We start from the raw sequence: 15,531 nt of genomic DNA on the forward strand, positions 1-15,531 counted from the left end.
GGTGATGCACGCCTTTAATACCAGCACTTGGGAGGCAGAGACAGGTAGATCTCTGAGAGTTCAAGGCCAGCTTGGTCTACAGAGTGAGTTCCAGGACAGGCTCTAAAGTTACAGAAGAAACCCTGCCTCAAAAACCATCCCCTCCCCCACAAAAAAAAGAGTATAATAAAAAATGTTGATGAGAATTATAGTCTGGATTCAAATAATTCAATGAATGTCAATCAAATAGGGTGTGGTATAATTTGTTTTCTAAGACAGAGTAGGTAATTTGTGGGAGTGTCATATATCAATCTGTTGATTTCATTGGTTAAGCAATAAAGAAACTGCTTGGCCCTCATAGGTAAAAACATAGGTGGGAGGAGTAAACAGAACAGAATGCTGGGAGAAAGAAGCTGAGTCAGTGAGTCGCCATGATTCCCCCACTCCAGGCAGACGCGGGTTAAGATCATTCCTGGTAAGCCAGCTCATGGGCTACACAGATTATAAGAAATGGGCTAGTCCAGGTGCGAGAGTTAGCCGAGAAAAGGCTAGATATAATGGGCCAAGCGGTGTTTAAAAGAATACAGTTTCCGTGTAATTATTTCGGGTAAAGCTAGCTGTGCGGGCGGCCGGGGTGCTGGGGACGCAGCCCGCCACCCTAATTTCAACAGTAATTCGCTATAAAATTTATTGTACAAAAGAAGGCTCAAACAAAGATTTATCATTGAATTAGTTAACTTGGTTTATTTGAAAAAAAATTATATTTCATTCACTAACAATCCAGAGGCACTGCTGAACATCAAATATAAAATTAATGGGCTACCACCTACTAAGATAGAGTACAGGAGAAGAAGATTAGGAAGAAGATGAATCCACTATTGCATAGGCTAAGACTGGGGCAGACTAACTCATCGAGTGAACTATGCAAGAGCCAAGTCTATGAGTCAGCACCTTAGGAAGAAGACAGAGCTGAAGATCAAAATAATAAGCAGATAGGTAGTAAATATTTATGTAATATAGCTATATTATTTCTATTACAAAACTTTCGAGTATGTATATGCCTAAAACAGATATAAATTACTTTAACCAAAACCTTATATATCTATCTATCACTTGAAAGCAAACCTCCTTCTTTAGATATACCTACCAGTGCATAACCCTCTTCATCTGATTCAGGCTGAGACAAATCAGATTCACTCCTGGATTTGATCAGTCTGTAACTTGGACTTGCGTGAACTAGTCGGCTCTCAGCAGTGAGACTTTCACTCCTGTCTCGCATGCACAAAAAAAAAGGTTTTGATTGAGGACTGTTAGTGAAAATAAAACTGAATGGAATTAACAGCAAGAGATAATGTACAGTGAAGTGTCATTACATCTGTCCACAGAAAGACTGGCTTATGTAAAACATAAAACTTTTAGAATTACATCAAGAATTTTTATACCACTTAATTAAATTACAGAGAAATGAAAGTAATTTTTGGATATTTGTTAACTGTGGTGGCTTATATGTACAGAAAACTTACACCTTATGGAACCAGAAATTCAGATTGTAGGCTGAACTAGCACTACTGTTTATATTATTATAAATTCACCATAGTCAACTTGTATTTCTTCCTCTGTTTTTGATATTTCAGAACAGAAACTTATTGCAAGAAATACCTAAGGGAAAAGAATAGCATTTTCAGTTTCCAGTAGGCCCACCTGGTCATAAGTCCACTGCCTTCAGAGGCACTCACAGAAGGCTGCTGCAACTGACCTTCTTCCCTTCGCTTCTGAAGCTCATCAATCACAGGACTTACTCCCAATATCAGAAGTGCACAGCGATGAATCACGGAGTTGCAGGCGGCAGTGTACACATCCTGCCCCTCAGGAAGGTCTGTGCTGACCCTTCGCTCTTGCTGAGACTGTGGAGGTGGGTCATCAGCTCGGGCCCCAGATCCTGTCCCACTGCTCATTCTATCTCGGTCTCGGCTACGAGCTACTTCTCGGGCTGAGAGGAAACACTGAAAGATTTCTGTAACATGCAACACAAAAACAAGGTCTTAAAACACATGGGGAGAGAAGAGCAAAAATAATAATAATAATAATGAAAATAGTCAAAAATTTTGAATGAAAACTTACTGAAACAGGAAAAAATTAGTTTTTAGACAATAAATGCAGTATAGTAACAAAGTTATATCAAAATGTCATACTTATAATAATTGCAATAGGAAATATGCTTATACTTTAGAATTTAAATTTGGCTGGTTCCACCTGAAAGAGTTAGGGTTGTGACATCTTAACACACATCAAACTGGTATACTGACTGTTTAGGTGTAATCACACAAGACCTGGGACTTTGGAAAGAGATACTTGGCCTGTCTTTTCCTCCATGAAGCAAGTCTAGTAGACTCTTTTGGAAGGAGATATCTTCATAGATCAAGAGCAGAAAATAGCATCAATCACCAAAGACTGGCAACCAGACTACTCTCTAACCTTAGCTTCCACACCTCCCCCTGCCTCCCATATTTCTTTATAACATCCTTGGAAAGTTTCCCCTACTCTAGATATTCACTTGTTTTTCCATTTCTTAAAGTAATTGTTATTTATCAACAAAACATAAAAGCATCTATCTTTAATCATTCCTTTTGGAATTCACTTTCTTATGAGGATTCCCATGTACACACGAAACTAATGAAAATTATATGCATTTGTTAATCAGCTCTTATATTAATGTGATTCTTAGATCCAGTCAAAAAGGTTACATTAAGAACCAAAAAATTTCGAGGTCAGCCTGGTTCCAGGACAGGAACCAAAAAGCTACGGAGAAACCCTGTCTCGAAAATCCAAAAAAAAAAAAAAAAAAGAACCAAAAAATGGCAAAGTGAGTCCCCCCTCAAGATTTCAAATCTTACTAGTGAGTTGGTACAATTTTCAAAGTGTGGGCCCAGAGTAGCAGTTATAGTATTTGTGCAACTATTAAAAATGCAAGTATTATTAATCCCAGCACTCGGGAGGCAGAGGCAGGCAGATCTCTGTGAGTTCAAGGCCAGCCTGGTCTACAAGAGCAAAATGCAGGTATTAGGCCCATGCAAATTTTCGAGTCAAAAGCTCTAGGAATAGAGTCCATCAATGTAACAAGTACTCTGACTGGTTTTGAAGACCAATATAAAGCTCTAGGAACAGAGTTCAGCAATGTAACAAGTACTCCGACTGGTTTTGAAGACCAATATAAAGCTCTAGGCCAATGGTTCTCCACCTTCTGAATGCTGCAACCCTTCAAGTGGTTCCTCATGTTGTGGTGACCCCCAACCATAAAATTATTTTTGTTGCTACTTCATAACTGCCATTTTGTTACAGTCATGAATTATAATATAAATATCTGATACGTAGGCCCTGTGAAAGGGTTATTCTACCCATCCACCCCTAAAGGGATTGTGACCCACAGGTTGAGAATAGCTACTCTAGGTTAAATTAAGAAAGAAAGAAAGAAAGAAAGAAAGAAAGAAAGAAAGAAAGAAAGAAAGAAAGAAAGAAAGAAAGAAAGAAAGAAAGAAAGAAAGAAATTTGCTTATTTCTGAAATGTTCATTACTTCTTTATGAAATAAAAGAGCAGGTTATGAGGAAAATAGGCAAATTTCAGCTTATGTATAATAAAAAGCCTCTCCCTACCTTCCTAAGTTTGTATAATTTCTCTATTATGAAAATTTATAAATTACTCTATTTCAAATCCCTGGCCCAGTGCCTAGCGCATCGTAGGTGTTCATAGGTTATAGCTAGTTTATACATTACCACTCCACAAATGACTATTATGCTTTCTTTTATTGTAATAGAAAGCTTGACTTTATTAGTATGTTGTCCTCTCTAACTTCTTTTCCAGGAATTTCTGAATTAATTTTTAAATTTAACCATGGAAGTTCTCTCAGTTTAGCTAGTAAAATTCTACTAGTCACTCCCTATCTGTGAGCTCCCTTCTTCCACCTTATCTTTTCTTTTTTGTTTAAATTGTTTTAGTTTTCTTTTGAGAGATATAAAAATAATTTTTAGAAGTACACAGAATAAAAATAAACCAACAATGAAAGTAGGGGATACAGATCAATGGTACAGTACTTGCCTAACATGTAAGAGCATAGAGTCAATTTCTAGTGGCACCTTGTTGTAAGCTGAATATATATACAAATAATGTCAAAAACAAAAATAAAGCTGGCTATGAGGCTGTAGGCTACAAATATGCATGTTAATGTAAAATAGCCAAGTTGCTTAAGAATGTAATAATTCTTTTATATAAATGACTATATAACATATAAATAACAATTTTAAAACTTATCTGGAGGTTTGGAATATAAAGTATAAAAGCTTTCATTCACCCACTCCAAGTTCTTCCCATGTCATAGTTCCACCACTGCTCTTATGCCTTGTACCTACTGAAATAAAGTATAATTGAAATTTGTAATTTTAAAAGCTTTACACATAGAATACAATTTGGACCTAATTGGAATAGTAAGGGGCTCATTTCCTCACCACATAGAGAGGTCTGCCAGCTGGATGAACAGCATGGTACCTCCAAGAGGACTATTTTGAATAACTTTATTTAAAGTCTCTTTAGATGTCATTTCATGCATGGAATTGAGCTTGAACAAAAACTGAGATGCTTGCCTCCTTTGAGACACCTTCAACCCAGAACAAAAGCTTTAGAGCGGCACTACCCTGTGATGCTGGCTAGCAAGAAAGATGGACTTACTGCCAGCTGTCATCACTTCATGTTCCCGTTCTTCCTCCTCATCTTCTGGCTCTGGATGCCCATCCTCCCTGTCTCTCTCAGCCTGCTCTTCCATTTCAGCTTCTTCATCAATGGTTCGGGTAAAGGAATGCTCTTGAGGATCAATATCTGCAGAATCTTGGTTGTCTGAGAGCTTAAAGAAATAATAGGAAACTACAATGAATATATTTTTCCAAATCTTTAAAAAGTTTTCATATAAGCTCAACCCTCCTTCTCTTCCCTCCCCTGCCCAAGACAGGGTTTCTCTGTGTAGTCTTGGCTGTCCTGGAACTCTCTCTATAGACAAGGCTGGTCTCAAACTAAAAGCGATCCACCTGTCTCTGCCTCTCAAGTGCTGGGATTAAAAAGCATGTATCACCACTGCCCAGAAAATCTTAACTTATATCTTAGAAAATACTGCTGATATCAATAACACATAATCTTTACAAATGATACACTGATAAACTTCAAAGATTCCAAATACTATATGCACATAACTATATATACGGATAGTATATGTTTTTTCTTGCCTGGTATTTTCATTGAAATGCCATGCTTTAAATTGATTTACATTTATTCTGCTGTTTGGATACAAACTACAGAGCAGCAATATAACTTACAACATGACAAAAGCACAAAAGGTGATTTTTGTTAGTTGGTTTTGGGGATTTTAAGATTGATTGGCTGGGTTGTTTGTTTGTTTGAGACAGGTCTCTCTATTTACCCTGACTGTCCTGGAACTCACTATAAATGCCAGGCTAGTCTTTTACTCAGAGAACCACTTGTCTCTGCCTCCCAAAGTGCTGGGATTTTTAAAGGCATGTGCCATTATTAGCAAAATGTGATTACTTGATTCTACTGCTCCCTTCAAGTTCTCTATGCTATTACTCTGTAAAAATCATGTGGGGGAGGGACGGAAGACAGTGCTAGGGATCAAACCCAAAGCATTACACATGCTTGACAATCACTCTATCATATAACTATAACCCTAGCTTACCAATAATTCTAAATTTAAGATAGCATTTTTCTTAAACTTTAATTTCGCCCAAGCCCCCACAGAACCCCCAAAGTTCAATATCTAGTAAGAACGATGTTAACTTAGTTTCTCATGGTGGTCATGCTACCCAACAGTTATCTAGACAGAAGAAAGAGTCCTGATAACAGATACTTGGAGAGTCAAAGATATCATAACTAAATAATTCATCTCATAAATTTCAATACAAAATACACATGAAAACTTTCAACTAGAATCATAATAAAGGTTATTTGTGATTCATAACCAGTTAATAACTTAGAAATTTCACAATATAGGAATACTTAACAGTGATGCCCATATATCCCATATTTACTTTCATAATACATGAGTTTCAAGTTAGAGCCTCAAAAAATGACTAATGCTTCTTATAGACTTTTAAGGTCACTCTCTAATATTTATATCCATATATACTAAGCCAGTGCATGTTGATGTCTTGTCTATTGTTTATGCTTAAGAACTAAATCACAAAGAACAAAGGATCTGATATGCCCCAGCTTTAAAGTAAGCACTGTGAAGAGGATGATCTCAGGCTTGTTCTTATAATTACAGGGTTGCGTTACCAGAATCATTAAACCCTTTCAAAATCATAGATTTGTTGTCAGAATTATTTCTGGATCATCCTCAGTCAATGGCCTCAATCTTCACTTTCTGAGTGCACAGTTCTAATTACAGAAAAACTGATATTTTTTATCTAATTTTGTCCCTTTTTTTGCCTTTTTCTACACTGAGTATTTTTAAAACGTTCCCGTTCTTTCCTTGTTTTATTTTTTGTTTTTTTCAAGACAGGATTTCTCTGTGTAGCCCTGGCTGTCCTGGAACTCGTTCTATCAATCAGGATAGCCTTGAACTCACAGGGAACCCCCTGCCTCTGCCTCCCAAGTGCCACAACCACCAAGCACTTTCAAGTTCTTGTATGATTCCTGGATTTATTTTTAATCAATCTGAGACATCTGCTAATGTCCCTGGTAATTTCAAGCATTCTAAGTAAAACAAGGTAATTCCAATGTAGCTTAATCAATAAAAAGGAAAACTGCCTATGATATGGACAAGCCAGTTGGTCATTAATATCTATGAAGACAAGGCTATTATTTAGCAGCCTCATCACATTTCATAAAAATGAGGTAAACAAACCCCAATTCTTTCATTCTTCCATCATTTTCCACTAGAAAATATGCTATCATGTTTTGAACATCTGTACTAATCAATTGTTTTTCTTTCATAAAAACCAATGTGGGGCTATCTCTGACAAGCTTGCAGAAAAACATAGAAATTAATTTATTTCCAACTTTACCCATCTGTCTCGTGATGATGACCTGGTTTGAATAAGTTCAAGGTTCTTGCAAGCAAGTAAACGACTTCGAACTTTGTATACACAACGGTACACTTCTGATAAGCTTTTACCAGGTTGGTATCTAAATAAAGAACCAAAATAGAAAAGTTACCTAATTTCTAACATCATGAGAGCAAATATTTGTCTGAGGATAGTTTTTAAGTTACTTGCCGGCTTTCTCCACATGCTTGACTAAGTAAGTTTGTGTGTTTGAGAAGTGCTGCAAGAACAAATCTAGACACAGTGTCCAAGAGTGACTCATTACTTAAAGTTGCACTGTCCCAATCTGAAAACAAAAATAATACAAACATTTAAAAGGACCCATAAAACAGTACCAACATAATATTAACAGCATTAGTTCCCCAATACTTGAATTTTACCAACTTTCTGACCAACTACTTGACAAATGAACATACTGTTTCAGGTGCTGTGGACACAGTTTTGAATAAAACCACAACTCTGATCTCATGAAATTTGAATTTTGGTGTAGGGTGTGGAGACAGATGATACAGTAAGTGAATATGATAGGGAGGGCTAAAGAGAGAAACAAAGCAAGGCAAGACCAGGGGTGCTGTGCTGTGTCATTACTATTCACACAGGGTTCTCTGAACAGCTTTCTGATTTGAGCTCTAAGTGAAGCAGGGGAAGAAACCTCATGGACACAGTATAACATTAAGGTAACCAGTGTTAAGAACATAGCTTGACGGTTCAAGAACAAATGTACATGAGTGGTAGGGAAAGCCACTAGAGAACTGATGGGGAATTATTTGACATTGGTCTTGCAAACCAGTACAATCCTCTGGATCTGAATTACAGGAAAATTGAAAGCAGCATTAGAGGGCTTTGAACAGAGAAATAACATAATCTGACCCATATTTTAAAAGCTCTACCTCTTGGGTGGAGAACTGACTATACAGACAATAGAAGCAGAAGTCATTGCTGCAGTAAGCAATGGTGTTGCGGACACCAGGGTAGGAGCAATGCAAGTAGTGAGAAGCTGTCAGAGTCAACACGAATTCTCAAAGTGTTGCCAAGATTTGAAGCTAAGTTGAATTTTAATTTATTAGTTGGAGAATGAAAGACCACAGAAGTTTTGTAGGAAACTAGCTGGAATCAAAGGTCTGGACTTGAACACTTTCCAATAAGAAGCCCAAAAACTGATTCACTCATGCATATACACATATAAAACTATGAATATCATATTTTAAACCATAAAAGTAGATCCTGTGAGAGTACATCTGGGTAATTTAAAACATCTGGAGAGAAATGAATATACATGATTGAAAACTTAAATCACAGCATTAAGTAAAGAAATCTTTGCCAGATTTTTTTTCTCCCACTCTTGAATTCTACGTTGGCAGAGCATAGAGTATATTATACTAGATACAGCATATACTCTTAAAGAATATTCAGCAGATCAAGTTGAAGATGGAGGTTACTGTCCTTTTTACTCTCAGAGTGACTACTTTACTGTCCATGTGACAGATTACCAAATAATGACTTACTGCTCCACTGCAAAATCAAACAGAAAGTATCCTTTAAAAATGTTAAGACCCAATTTAGTTTTATTTGTTCTTAACTATTCTTAAAGCTCCTTCCCCAAAAGGTAAAAGGCTACAACTTCGTTTTCTACTTTATTTCAAAGCCTAGGTTAAAAATATAAATACAGACTTGACTACTTTATAGGTAAAAGAACCAACAATGCTACTATGCCTAAGTTTACATAAGACCTTAAAATCTACATATTCTTATAATAGCAATCTACACAGCATATGTGCATACAAAACTTATCAAGAACAGGTTCTTGAGGAGCTACCTGTTCCATAGACAGGCTTATTATCTAAAGACTGTTATGACTTATAGTTTAAGGGGGGAACTCTCAATTTACAGAGTAAAATACAGTAGCACTCTGTGCTATTTCAATTATAACATGGATTATCCTGCTTTTACCTTTTAAAAGTAATGAATTCATGAAGAACCATCATTAAAGCTATATTCATTTTACATCAAGCACCACAGAATGCTTCTATTATTAAGCATGAAGTCCACACTAAAGTATCAAGCACATAGCAAATGGCTAGGTTTGTATTTACCTTAAGTGTATATCTGTGTATTAAAAGTTCTCATTCCAAATGATAATATGATATAAAAATTTAATTATGGGATAGCACGGTGGTTCAGTAGGAAAATTACTTGCTGCACAAGCTTAATGACCTGAGTTCAACCTTCAGAACCCACAGAGGAACGGAAGAACCAACTCCTGAAAGCTACCCTCTCACCTTCACGCACATGCCATGACATACCACACCTATACTTGGTGTGGGAGGTCCTTCTGTCTGTATGTTTACCGGTTAATGAATAAAGAACTGCTTTTAGCCTGTGGCAGGGAAGAACAGAACTAGGCAGGGAAAGCTAGGCTGTATGCTGGGAGAAAGAAGGGCAGAGTCAGAAAGAAGCCATGGAGCTGCCAGAGACAGATGCTGGGAACTTTACTCAGTAAGCCATAGCCACGTGGTGATATACAGATTAATAGAAATGGGTTAAATTAATATAAAAGTTAACCAATAAGAAGCTAGAGTTAATGGGCCAAACAGTGATTTAATTAATACAGTTTCTGTGTGATTATTTTGGGTCTAAGCTAGCGGAGTGACCAGGAAGTGACAAGAGGCCTCCTTACTACATGCACTCACACATAATCATTTTTTCAAAAAGAAATGTATACCGCACTATATGACACAAAATATTCAAATGTCAAAATGCATCTTAGATAAGTAAACTTTTTCTTCATTACTTTGCCTTTCAACTCTGATAGAAATCAACATAACAGAATAAGTAATCAAAAAAATAAACAAGAATGATCTGTAGCTCCTTTTTTGTTTGCTTTTTAAAAATATTTTTATATTTATTTATTTATTCATTTATTTATCTGTGTGGGTAGGGGGCACATGCTATGGCATACATGTGTGTAAGCCAGAGAACAACTTGTAGAAGTTGGGTCTTTCCTTCCATCATGTGGATCTTAGGTATTGAAATCAAGTTGTCAGGTTGGGTGGCAAGTGCCCTTGTACCTGCAGAACCATCTCACTGGCCCTCATTTGTTTGTTTTTAAGACAGAGGTCTCATTATGTTACCCAGGCTGGTCTTGAAGTCATGGGCTCAAACAGTCACACTGCCTTACTCTCCCAAGTAGCTGGAAGTAGAGGTGTTACCACCATGCCTGGCTGAGGCAAAAAAATTTCAATATACCATTTTCTTTTTCTTTCTTTCTTTCTTTCTCTCTTTTTTCTTTCTTTTCTCTCTCTCCCTCTCTCTGTCTCTGTCTCTCTGTCTCTGTCTCTCTCTCTCTCTACCAAAGAACAATTTCTTTCTTTTTAAATGTCTCTCTCTTGCTCTCTCGCTCTCTCGCTCTCTCTCTCTCTCTCTCTCTGTGTGTGTGTGTGTGTGTGTGTGTGTGTGTGTGTGTGTGTGTGTGTCTCCCAGAGTATGAGTGCTGTGATATGTGTGAAGGTCACAGGGCAACCTGAAGTTCTCATGTGGGTCCCAGGAATTGAACTCAGGATATCAGACTTGGTGTAAGCACCCAGTAAATCACACCCATTGAGCCAGATCATCAGTCATCAAGCTATCTTTCTACTGGTGATTGAAGATCTAAATAACTGAGCTAGGAATGGTAGTACATGCCTGTAATTTCAGTGCTCAGAGGGCTGAGGCAAGAGGACTGAGAGTTTAATGCCAGTCTTGAGTTTAAGACTCTGTCTTTAAAAAAAGAGAGAGATGTACATAATATTTACCTCATTTCATTTTATTTATAAAAGATAAAAGCCAACAAAATGTTAGTATCTGTTTTCTTTTACCATTTTTTAAACCTCAGAATTACGAGATACAGGAGAAAATTAAAGATAGCATAAGAAAAAAACAACATGGAAAGAACAGAGACTACACATGCGACTCAACAACATGGGTAATTGTGTTCTACTGGGATTCTTATCTTCAAATAGGGTTTCATGTAACCAAGATTAGTCTCAAATTCACTACATAGTTGTGGCTGACCTTAAACTAATCCTCCTGTTTCACGTCCAGAATGCAGGAATTACAGGCATGCACCGCTTTAAAATGGGTCATTATTAAACATGGGAGATAAGAATAAATGAAGGATATTTTTTGAAATTTACACATAAAATTAACTCTACTGATTAGACTAATTTAAAGCATATTAGGAAAGGAAATTTCACCATGTATTTGCATACTACTTCACTATTACCCTTAATACTATATTATATATCAAATGGGTATTATTAGTACTCTGAATAGGCAAAAATTGTTATATCCAGTAAGCCTATGGCCTAGGCATCTAAATAGATATGCTCTGATTTAATGTTTCATAGAATACTTTTACAAAGTGATTTATGAACAGAGCCCAACACTAATACCATCAAGTTTCTTTAAATGGGATATATATGGATACAACAAAGAATGTGGTTTATTTTCCAACAAAGAGAAAAACCAACACTTTAAAGTTTACTTACTCATGAACTAGTTAGCACTGAGAATTAGCTATACATTACTCACTTCCTTCTCTATATCTTACCTTTACTAACAGCATAATCCTGCATGCTGATCCAAAGGCTTCTGGCAGGCTCTTTAGAACAACCCAATGCCAAGTCTACATAGACAGCAATTTCAGGCCGCAATTTGTAATCAAAAGGCTTCTGTTCTTCATTTCCTGAAAGGGCTACTTCTAAAAGGCAGCTCATACATTTATCTATTAAAAAAAAAGTTTAATTTTAATAATTCCATTTATTCACTTCTCTTTCTCCCTCCCTCTCTCCCTCCCTCTCTCCCTCCCTCTCTCCCTCCCTCCCTCCCTCTCTATGCCACAGTGTATGTAAAGGTAGAAGAACAACTTCCAAGAGTCACTTCTCTCCTTCCACCATGTAGGTCCTGGTGATCAACTCAGGTTGTCAGTCCTGGCAGCAAACACTCTACACCCTGAGCCATCAGTTCTTAAGTTCCTTTTTATCTGGGAGGGGGGAGTTTCGAGACAGGGATTCTTAGTGTAGAGGTGGCTGTCTTGGAACTCACTCTGTAGACCAGGCTGGCCTCAAACCCAAGAGATTCGCCTGCCTCTGCCTCCCAGGTGCTAGTTGGTACAAGTTGCTGCTCCCACCATCTGGCTAAGTTCCCAAATGTAAACTTCATAAACTTTGTAACTGCGAATAAAATCTTATTTATTTACTCAACCGACATGAAATTGTGCACTCGGAGCTAATTCAAAGTAGGTTCTACTAAAGTGCAGCCCTCTAATTATTTCAGACGGAGTCGGTCTCACCTCTCTATCTCCCTTTAGAAAAAAGTAGACATTCAGCAAAGAGAGGCCAGGAATGCAAAATATCCTACACATGAAATGCAACCTTGAAGACAATAGCATCCAAAAATACACAGCATCCTCTTTGAGAAAAGTGTGACCACAGGGAAAGAGGATAGAACATTTTCTTTTTTAAGAGACTTAAAGGAAAGCAATCAGCTAAGAGTGATTTAAAAGAATCAGAGATACCATGAACAATTTTCCAATCAATAATCTCATTCAAGTAGGTAATTCCCAATTCTTCAGTAGGAGCTTTAGCATTAAGAATCACTGTTATTATTTTGGAAGCAAAGGTGTTGCTATACTGTCTGGGCTGGCTCTGGAATTAAGATCCTTTTTACCTTTGTCTCACAAGTACAGTAATTTCAAGAATGTCCACACCCACAGCTGGCTCACTTCACTCTTTTTTTTAATCAATGTTAAATATTACAGCCGGGCGGTGGTGGCGCACTCCTTTAATCCCAGCACTCGGGAGGCAGAGGCAGGCAGATCTCTGTGAGTTCGAGACCAGCCTGGTCTACAGAGCTAGTTCCAGGAAAGGCTCCAAAGCCACAGAGAAACCCTGTCTCGAAAAAAACCAAAAAAAAAAAAAAATTATTACAGTCAGGGTTTTAACAAGAACCAAAAGTCAATTTAATCCATAACATATTGCATATTTACAGAATTTTACATAAGCAAATACCTTTTCTTGATATAAATTCCATAATTTTAATTCTTAAAATCTAAAAAATAATATTAAAACTGAAGTTTCTTCATACTTAAGTCCCATTAAAAGGGATGTATGGATCAACAGACACTTTCTTTACTCAGGAGATTACTGAAGACTGCATCAGGCATTAGTGCTAAGATCACTGGAACCTTATTCTGCTAAATATTCCCTAAGAACCCTACAATTTAACTTCCTTTACTTCATCTTTATCAGTCTAGCTTTCAGGATCTATAGTCAAAATCACTTCCTAGTTCAGAAGTAAAATGATGGGTACATGTATTTGAAAAAGAAACTACTTTCTTTACTCCTACTCACCACACTTCCATGCCCAAAGCAAATCTTTTTTTTCTTTCCCAGCCTTGGTTTCTTTTCTTTGCACCCTCCCTTTCTCCCTGTCTAGCCCATCCCCTTCTCTACCTTGTGGGCTCCCTCCATCCTATTGCCTCTCTTCCTCTCTCTATGACTTTATGATGTGGGATGCCACTCTGTATGTTGCGACTGTTTTATTACCATTGGTTAATAAAGAAGCAGCTTTGGCCCATGGCAGGGAAGAATATAGCTAGGCAGAAAATCCAGAGATAAAGGGAGAGAGAAGGTGCAAACAGAGAGATGCTAGCAGTTACTGGGGAAATAAAATGTGAGGTAACAAACCATGGGCCCCATAATAAAATATAAAATAATAGAAACGGGTTAGGTTATAGGAGGTAGTTAATAATAAGCCTTAGCTAATAGGCCAAACAATTTGTAATTATTATCAAGCTTCAGATTGGTTATTCAGGAATGGGCAGGAGAGAAAGCCTTCAGTTACAAATGAAGCCAGTTCGGTGCACATGCATCCATATAAAGCCTAAAAAAGCTTTAAGAAAAAAAAGGGGAGCTGGGCAATGGTGGCACACGCCTTTAATCCCAGCACTCAGGAGGCAGAGGCAGGCGGATCTCTGTGAGTTCAAGACCAGCCTGGTCTATAAGAGCTAGTTCCAGGACAGGCTCCAAAGCCACAGAAAAACCCTGCCTCAAAAACAAAAACAAAAAAAAAGGGGGGGGGGGTGGATTCTAGACCCATTTTGAAGTCTTTATGTTGGTTTAGCTTAGCAGCTCCCACAATCAAATGTCTCTCTGCAGTTAGCTGACTAACAGTCAAAAAATTCAAAGAAAACACAATAGTATACATCATAATAGTATATAGAGAGTCTAGATTATGACTTCAAAATTTGGGTCTAAGGTTATGTTTTGTTTTGGAAAAGAGGTTTTGCTTTTTTTTCCACAGAAGATAAGAAGCTATGGATTCCTTCCAGGCTAACATGGTTTGATCAAGTAAGACCTCCTGAGAGGTCTCTGATGAGAGTAATGGCCCAGGTGATCCAGCATCCCAAACAGCTTCAAAACAACTAGCTGAGTGGAAACAGCCTCACAGGCTCTATAGCCAAGATTTAACTAAAACTCTAAATTTTCTGAGGATCCCCAATCAGCAAGTAGTAGTATTAAAAAAAAAACTACACCCAAATTTCCAAAATACTGTTTATAAATGTTTGTTTTCATTTATAGGGGGTTGGCTATAAATGGTTAATGGTCATAGTCAATCCTTTTCTAAAGAAAAAAGGGGATATGAAATAGAAATGAATTTTAATCCAAAATATGACTATCAATCTCAAAATACTTTACATTGGTATGTATTTTGGTTTACTGATACAAACTTAAGGTCAATTTTACAATACTATATTTAATTTCTACTCTTGTTTAAGGTGTTATGTTTAAACAGCTCATTTTAAAATGTAATATATAGTTAAGAAATACAAATTAATAGTCATTTATAATTGTCAAACTTATAGTCATGTTAGTTGATTTCCAAGGCAATATGGAGATATATTTCAGATAGGTAATCTTCAAACACTTCAAAGACCTACAGAATATGGCATTTAAAATGTTTTAAAAACAGAGTGAGTTCCAGGACAGCCAGGATGGTTACAGAGAGAAGCCCTATCTCAAAAAAAAAAAAAAAAAGGAAAACCTTGAATAATTCTGGACAGTTAGAGAAATCTACTCCTAGCAACACCAATTACTTTAAGAAGTCGATGGGCATTGAGTAAGCTCCTTATGAGTTTGCTTCCAGTAAGGCCATAGCTAGGCAATTGGGTAAGAAGATGCTCTTGCATGGACTGCTTGATGTATAAACTGGACATGCAGGACCCATAGAAAAATGACTGCTGAACTTGCCAAAACAAGGTGAGACAGTCCTTCAGGGTTCCTGCTTCATCTAAGAGTCTGTCAGACATTCTGCAGGACACAGAAGAAAGCGACTGATGAATTTCACAAAAATAGGGGGACAATCCTTCAAATTTCCTACTTCATTAAAAAAAATCTGTCAGATACTCTA

General features: G+C 37.1%; 1 protein-coding gene across 10 annotated transcripts in view; it reads right to left on the minus strand.

The window, feature by feature from the left end:
- Herc1 (HECT and RLD domain containing E3 ubiquitin protein ligase family member 1) overlaps positions 1-15,531 on the minus strand; it is a 168,132-nt gene that overhangs the window by 92,137 nt on the left and 60,464 nt on the right. For all 10 annotated transcript variants that reach the window (XM_075965424.1, XM_075965420.1, XM_075965418.1 and 7 more), the window contains exons 19-24: positions 11,672-11,845; positions 7,255-7,369; positions 7,045-7,165; positions 4,700-4,871; positions 1,681-1,993; positions 1,127-1,247 (exon numbers count right to left, since the gene is read on the minus strand). In XM_075965424.1, coding sequence (XP_075821539.1) covers positions 1,127-1,247; positions 1,681-1,993; positions 4,700-4,871; positions 7,045-7,165; positions 7,255-7,369; positions 11,672-11,845 — 1,016 coding nt within the window. The remainder of the gene's footprint in view (positions 1-1,126; positions 1,248-1,680; positions 1,994-4,699; positions 4,872-7,044; positions 7,166-7,254; positions 7,370-11,671; positions 11,846-15,531) is intronic.

This window comes from Microtus pennsylvanicus, chromosome 3 (genome assembly GCF_037038515.1).
Source record: "Microtus pennsylvanicus isolate mMicPen1 chromosome 3, mMicPen1.hap1, whole genome shotgun sequence".
Taxonomy (NCBI): Eukaryota; Metazoa; Chordata; class Mammalia; order Rodentia; family Cricetidae; genus Microtus; species Microtus pennsylvanicus.